Genomic DNA, 7,660 nt, shown 5'->3' with positions numbered 1-7,660 from the left:
GTTCAAAGCAATGTAAAAAATATTATTCTACAATGAAATGGAATACTTTTCCCTTACATGAATCGTTTGATTTTCATTTATAGGTTCAACTGTAAAGAAGCATTTGTATCCTTTTTCTCATTTTTGTGTTGTGAACTGTGGTGGTAAAGTGACAGATAAAGGTGTATAATTTCATAGTTTTCCAGCAGATAATAGCCAAATTTGCTGAAAGAAGAAGTGTGTGGTTAAGTGTTCTGAGAAAAAACAATAATGATATGTTATGCGAGACTACAAAAACCCATAAGTCATCTGCTGCTGTTTTTCTTTTCAGATTGTGTTTATAGCGGTTGAGTCTTTCATCAGGAAATGCAGTGGGAGCTGTCCCATAAACTGAAAATATTGTTAAGTTATAACTCGGGCTTTGAAAATCCTCTAATTTTGCATTACTAATATAGTGACGACAGCAGATCTTATGGATTTTTGTAGTCTCGCTTAACATTTCACTATTGTTTTTTCTCATAACACTTAACCACACACTTCTTCTTTGAGCCCTTGCGAGGACAAATTTGGCTATTATCTGCTGGAAAACTATGAAATTATACACCTTTATCTGTCACTTTACCACCACAGTTCACAACACAAAAATGAGAAAAAGGACACAAATGCTTCTTTACAGTTGAACCTATAAATGAAAATCAAACGATTCATGTAACGAAAAAGTATTCCATTTCATTGAAGAATAATATTTTTTACATTGCTTTGAACTATCAGAGACTGTTGCTGTTATTGTTCCGATGAATTTTGCAAAGTCGCGAATTTTACAAGATTTTAATTTTTTGAATTTTTTGCATATATTATGCATTTGTTCTTTTTTAGAAGCCGGCAGATCTAATTTCATGTTACGAGAGTCAAAAATGAAGCCCAACCAAGTACACAACTGTTCGGTTCGGAGTCGCTCTGTTCGTCGTGGATTGCGAAACCTAGACTCGATAGCAACTGGCTCGTAGTGTCGAAATTATTTTTACAATCGCCATAATTCGAGCCAAATAAAATTATATCATCCAAGTAGACTGCAGACCGTTAGCCTCGAGCTCGCAGTGAGGTTAAAACTGGCTTGAGAATTTTTGTAAAGATCCAAGGTGCAATGTTTAATCTAAAGACTAAGCATGAAAATTCATATATAGTTCCATTGTACTGAAAACGTAAATATTTTCTATGCTTTTCCGATATGGGAACAAGATAGTAGGCGTCCCGGAGGTCAATTTTTGTCATATAATCATCTTGTCTTATTAGACCCATGGCAGTTTTATGGTTTTCCAATTTGAAATGATTCGTCGGTATAAACATATTTAACTGTTTTAAATTTAAAATGAAGCGGTAAGAACCATCTGGCTTCGGAATTACAAAAAAGTCTGACAAAAATTGATCCTCAGCATAATCGCTTCCAATTATTGCTCCTTTGGACAACAATATCTCCACTGAATCATCGATTATTTTTCTTTCTTTTAAAGAAAATTGACGCTTCACAAGCGTTCTTGTTCGAACAGGAATTTTATCAAAAGGAATTTCCACTCCTTTTATCCAAGATAATAAAATATTATCCGTCGTGAACTTTCACCAATTTTTAAAAAACAGACTCAATCTGCCTGCCATGTGACTCACTTTTTTATTTAATAATTTTTCCTCGAGGGGCGAGAGTGACTTCTGTTCAAGTTGCTAGAGTAGTTCTGCTTCGGCGAGGTACAGCGACTCCTGTATGGCTTCCGAGTCTTCTGCGTCTGAGCTTGTGATTGAGACTTCGAAGATTGCCGCTGACTCGGCCCTGCATATCTTGTTGAATGGACGAGACGGGGTTTTTGTGTTTTATGAGTTATTCACCTCCAAGGTTTTCTTCGCCAAGCCTTTCATTTTCTGACCCGTTGCCTTTGCATTTTCACGACTTCGGTGAGATCCTTACCGAAAAAAAATTCATCGACCTCAGATGTCAATAATATGTCCTTCCAACTCACATTGATATGAGACACGACGAGGCTATCGATGCCTCTTCGTGAAATGAGTCCATACAAAGGCGTATAGCATCGCTAACTGCTTCGATATACGGTACATCTTCGTTATTGTCAGTGCCGCTTGATATCATATGAGATAAAACCTTGGAAAGACTGGCGATCACTGCAGTAGCGTCTCGAAAAACTCGCAATTTATTGTTATCGGATACTTTTTGATGAGCTCTTTTTTGGCATCATTCGGTAGGTTTTGGTAGGTTCCAAATGGAATTAAAGTGGGAGTGTACTGCAAGAGAAAATTCTTTGTCCTCCTTCAAGCGAGAGCCGAGCACGTTCACAATTTCTTCTGTCATCGGAGCGTCGTTGGCTCCTCTTTGGGGGTTATTCTCTGCATTACCATCTGTCGACTGATTCTCGAAGACCGTTACGCTCGATGAAATTTTAACCTCCTTTTTTCCCGCCGATGACTTGTCATCCGTCGTCATTGCCGCGGAATGCGTAGTTGCAGGAACAACTTTTTCCGGCGATCATTCTCGAGAGCGTGTTGGTGTGTGCTCCGTATTCTTCGAGATGCTCGACGAGCGGTCTCGAGAGTGGCTCCTGCTTCTACTTTCACGAGTATATGAGCTCTCTGTAATCACGACACAATATTTTATTACAACATTGCACTGGCGTAGTCGCTCCCGAGTGCCTGTATACATAAGCATAGGATAGGCCCTGTGCGAGGCTTATTGTTGCAGTACTGCTGTGACATCGATCAAGTATCACTCGGATAGGCCCGAGGAGGACAGCATCAACGAATGCTTCGATAGACCGAAGATTCATCTACACAGAATAGGTCTGTGAGATCTAGACACGTACACGTCCTTCATTCATAGGTTATTACCTCTTGATTCGTCCGATATTTTACCCGGGCTGTACGACCTCCTACGTTTATACCTCGGCGAGTAGTTCGTCGAAGACGACGAGTCCCAGCTGCGGTGATGACATTTATGATCTCTCCTACGATGACTTCTCTCTCTATGTCTTCGTTTCGATTTCTTGTGCTTCGACATAGTTGATAAAACTCAACGTAACTTGTATAGGTTAACTTTGACGAGTGACGTTCACGACACAAAGAAAAGGAATGAGGCATCGCGCCGACCGACGTCGCACGAGTAGGAGAGGGCGTTTCAAAAATTTTATATTTGAAAAAAATTTTAAGACCTCTAGGATTAAGAATGATCAAAGATTCCATTCTGATTCATGCGGCACACAGCTTTGTAATGATAAGTAAGTTTTGGTGCACATTGGACTTATTTAAATACTAAATGGTACTGGAGACATGTTTTCTAATGTAAAAAAAAATTGGAAAAACATAATTTTATACCAAAAACAAAAAATTCAATTATAACATTTTATTTTCATGTTTTTTAATTCATAGAATAATACAGGATTTAACATAGGTTAATAAAAAACATCAGAAAATAGCTTGAATTCTCGCCTTTCTTCCATTGATATAATTTAATATGTCCCTCAATGAACTAATAAAAGACATGGTCAAATCCCAAAATAAAATGCCGTTTCGTTAACAAAAAAAAGGTGAAATTTTTTTTTGCGTGCCCAGCGGCTTGGACCCCCGCAAATAGTTCCTAGGATTTCCAAGTCGTTGAAAAAGTATCAAAACTTATCTAAAAAAAGTAACTGACTACTTTATTCGATAGGAAATTTCTTCAGCTTTCCGATGGTATTATTACATTTTCCGAAATATCCAAATCTGATATTACCATCGCAAAGCTGAGGAAATTTCCTATTGAAAGCATATCATTATTTATTTTTTCAGTCTAATTACGAGCAAATTTTGAATGAAGCGAGCCGCGCAACGCTGAAAACCACGAACACAGTAACAGAAATTCACTTGTATATCATTGTAATTCAACGGAAAAAATAAATAAAGACATGCTTTCGATAAGGAATTTCCTCAGCTTTCCAATGGGAATATCATATTTTCCGAACTATTCAATTTTGAAAAGAAAAAATCACAAATAAACCAAAATGTTCACTTTTTCCGCACCGAGTTTTTTGAGATATTTTTAGCCCTCAATGTTTGATGGCGATTTTCTCGGTTAAAATTGGATAATTCGGAAAATCTAATTATACCATCGGAAAGCTGAGGAAATATCCTATTGAATATAGTAGTCAGTTAATTTTTTTAGATGAGTTTTGATACTTTTTCAATGACTTTGAAATCGAGTAATGAGTCGCATTTGCGTGAAAAGATGTCTTTTCGGCGTCTAAAACACAAAAGTGACAAAAAAAATTAACTTTTTTCAAATTTAATGTTCACGCGTTTTTTCTGACTCCTAGGACCCTTAGGGACAATTTGCGGGGGTCCAGGCCACTGGGCCCGCAAAAAAAATGTCACCTTTTTTTGTTAATGAAACGGCATTTTATTTTGGGATTTGACCATATATTTAATGTTGAAGATGAACTTTGTCGTAATTTCGCCACGTAGCGGCCCCTCATCTGCTTGTAAATACCAATGGAAAATTAAATTACCTATGGAAAACTAAATTACCAATGGAAAATTAAAAAGAAGTCTATTTACTATCGTCGACATTGATGCGTAACAAAATTGTTCCTGCTATTTTATAACAGATTATTTCCTTCTAACAATACTTGTGGGTTACGTTCAAGTGTATCTTACCAGAAGTTTTAATAAAAACAAGGTAAATATATTTTCATTTATTATTTTCATACTGAACATAATGGAATTTCAATATCTTACATTTTTGTATATTACTAAAAACTAGGATATCTCTTTTTTTTATCACGCGTCCATTTACACAACTTCTATTACAATATCAAACATTCACTGGAATTTACTTTGTGTTACGCAATGTACAAACTCATGTATGGAATATGACATTATTTTCATTCGTTAAATAAGATACGTTGACAAGATGTCTGGGGATAATTCAAAATATTTCATTCTACATCACATTTTGCAAAAGGACAAGATAGTCACTGCAAGCGAGAAAAAATCAATCGTATAAGAGCGAATTTTCCAGTGTACTCTTAGATAAAGTATTAGAGTAGCAGTGGTAAGCCGTCAAAACTTTTAAGAAAAGTTGAATTCGGAAGAAGTTACTGTGCTGCACCCAAATAGTTGTTCGTCCATTGTTTGTTTCACGTCACAGAATGAATGTGTATCAAGGCCAGTATATAGCATTAGAGGTTTTTTGTTTACTATGAACAGAACCCAAGTTATCAAGCTATCTTCTTTTATTTCATCAATCGGAAATTAAAGTAGACAACTTTGTTATGACTGAAAAACTACGCACAATACTAACATTGACTCACTTTGATTTGTTTTTTCAAAAATTGTTATCTTTATTTGTTTATTATAAATACAAACTACTAAAACAATAACAATATTTTTATTTTCAACTAGATCCAAAATTGATTTTCTTAAGGATTTGTTTGTGTGGTCAAATTTGTTCACTACTTCCTTGAACTATAACTCAAAAGCAGCAAACGAATAGATCGAACCAATGTAGAAAAGCTTTTTTAATCGTGGTCACCAACGAAAATCCGCCTTCTTCTGGTAAGAAGTACTGAGGTTGCAAAAAGGTATTCCTTACTATTGAGCATTGTGAAGATTTGAAGGGGGATGCGTGTAGGTGAACAGTAATCGACCAGGGTACCGCAAATCTTTTTCGCCCTTTCCAATTAGACTGGTGAGAGAGAGAGAGAGAGAGAGAGAGAGAGAAGCGGATAGAGACAGACAGGAGGGGAAGGGACAAGAAGACTTGAGATTAATGACGTTAATAAGAAATCCAGCTCTCGCGAAATGCTCAAGTCTACACTGGGTGGCTCCTACTCGTTCTTTCCCTCCTTACTCCTACTTATACGTTTTTTTCTTTTTTTCTCTCTTCCCCGGTCTTTCGCCTAATTGACGCGAATTTCCGTCGCCTAATGGCTTTCTTCTACTTCAGTCAACGAATAATTTCATCTCAACAGCAGTAGCAGCAACAACGACGAGGATAACGACAACAACGATGCTGGTACATTGCATTAGTAGAGCTTAGTGATGCTGTCGCAAGGAGGACACTCTAGAAAATTTAATGTACATTTAACAGTGCTATTGAAAATGCTAATGTCATTCATGGAGCATCGCAGTGCATCATTGTTTTCCAGTACATATTTCGTACTAAAAAAATTAATGAGGATGCTATCAGAATTATCCAGCATTCTTCGTAGCTCAAAACTTAAATAGATAATGCTATGGGATATTTAAAACATCACAAAAACAAAATAAATACTTTTTGTGTATGAGTGAATGATAGAAACTACAATTCGGTTTACAATAACCTCTTGTCCGTCAGGAAAAAAAAGAAGTCTGCTGAATTCCTCAGTTTATCGTTATCACAATTCATGCAGGTGGAACTCAAGGAAAGCTATAAAAGTTTTTGCCTTGGTCGACTATTCTCAGTAAGAACAAACCGCTTTCACATAGTAACTCTATCTACGTGTAGTACTTATGTAAATAGTGGAGGATCTTGATATTTTTCTTCACTCTGATTGACAACCCTCGAATTTATATAAAATTTAAATTCGATAAAAGTCGAAGTGATTCTATAAAAAAATATTTAAAAATTAGAAAAAAATTTGTTTCGTAAATAAATTTCTGAAAAAAGTAAAGTTAAAGTCACCGCACCAGTACTTGAAAGCTTACGCTTATCTTAAAATTAAATATTCGTTTTATAATAATTTATGAGCGATTATGATACGTGTGACTTTAGCAGGCCATTATTACACGGCGCGGTTAGCACCCAAGCGTAACGAGTATGTATCATAATATACTATTCAATATTCAGTGTATAGTATTGGGCTGAAAAAGTGAAACATTTTTTTTAATAGATAACAGAAATGTTATTCTATTGAATACTCCATTTCAAAGTAATTCAATCATTTATATGCCCAAAAATAGTTAAATATGTTGTTACAGTACTATAGAGCTTCTAAGTTTAGTATTTCATACACAAATGTCTACTATCGTAGAATTCGAAGATTCTGCATAATTCAATTTAGTTCTATGAAAATTAAACGTTAATATTGACATTTCTAGATTTTGATGAAAAATTATTTTTTTACAAGTTTTTTTTACACCAGAAAGTATTTCTTTCGTACATTTTATCATTTAAACAAATCCAGGACCATTCATTTTATTGAAAAATGACTTATGATTCCAGAACCCTGTGTCGCATGAATTTGAATGCAAATTTTGACTAATTGATTGAATAAATAATTAAATCTAGAATCTGTTCCACTTCAGTGGAGAAGAATGTTATATGATAGCTTTTGAGATTTCATTGATTCCAATTGGTCGAAAGATACATTTAAATTCATGCGGCACAGAACTTTGTTAATATACATTATTATGGATAAATCATGGGAAGCGTCACCAGGACATTTTACTATGATATACCGTTAAGTATCATTAAAAAAAAATATGATAATACAGTTGTCAAATTTAGGATGAAATCTTATTATGATCTTGGTGTCCTGAACTAAATTTAATAGATGATAAAACATCTTTTCTACCGAAATCTTAATGAAACTCTCTGAAAGTACTCACTATTTACAAAAAATGCAAAAAAATAATCAATGAAGATTCTCATAGTGAAAATAACATA

At 35.1% G+C, this 7,660-nt stretch overlaps 1 protein-coding gene across 1 annotated transcript; it reads right to left on the bottom strand.

Moving 5' to 3' along the window:
• Positions 1–2,110: 2,110 nt before the first annotated feature.
• LOC111694515 (arginine/serine-rich coiled-coil protein 2-like) lies at positions 2,111–3,067 on the bottom strand. Its single transcript, XM_023462929.1, has 2 exons — positions 2,869–3,067; positions 2,111–2,613 (listed from the first exon to the last, which is right to left on the bottom strand). Exons 1-2 carry the CDS (start codon positions 3,035–3,037, stop codon positions 2,510–2,512), a joined length of 273 nt encoding a protein of 90 aa, XP_023318697.1. The 5' UTR covers positions 3,038–3,067; the 3' UTR covers positions 2,111–2,509.
• Between the last annotated feature and the right edge of the window lie 4,593 nt (positions 3,068–7,660).

Source organism: Trichogramma pretiosum, unplaced genomic scaffold, assembly GCF_000599845.2.
Source record: "Trichogramma pretiosum strain Unisexual culture from Peru unplaced genomic scaffold, Tpre_2.0 scaffold92, whole genome shotgun sequence".
In the NCBI taxonomy this organism is placed as follows: domain Eukaryota; kingdom Metazoa; phylum Arthropoda; class Insecta; order Hymenoptera; family Trichogrammatidae; genus Trichogramma; species Trichogramma pretiosum.
Note: the sequence above shows the minus strand (reverse complement) of the source record. Positions and strands in the feature narration are given on the sequence as shown.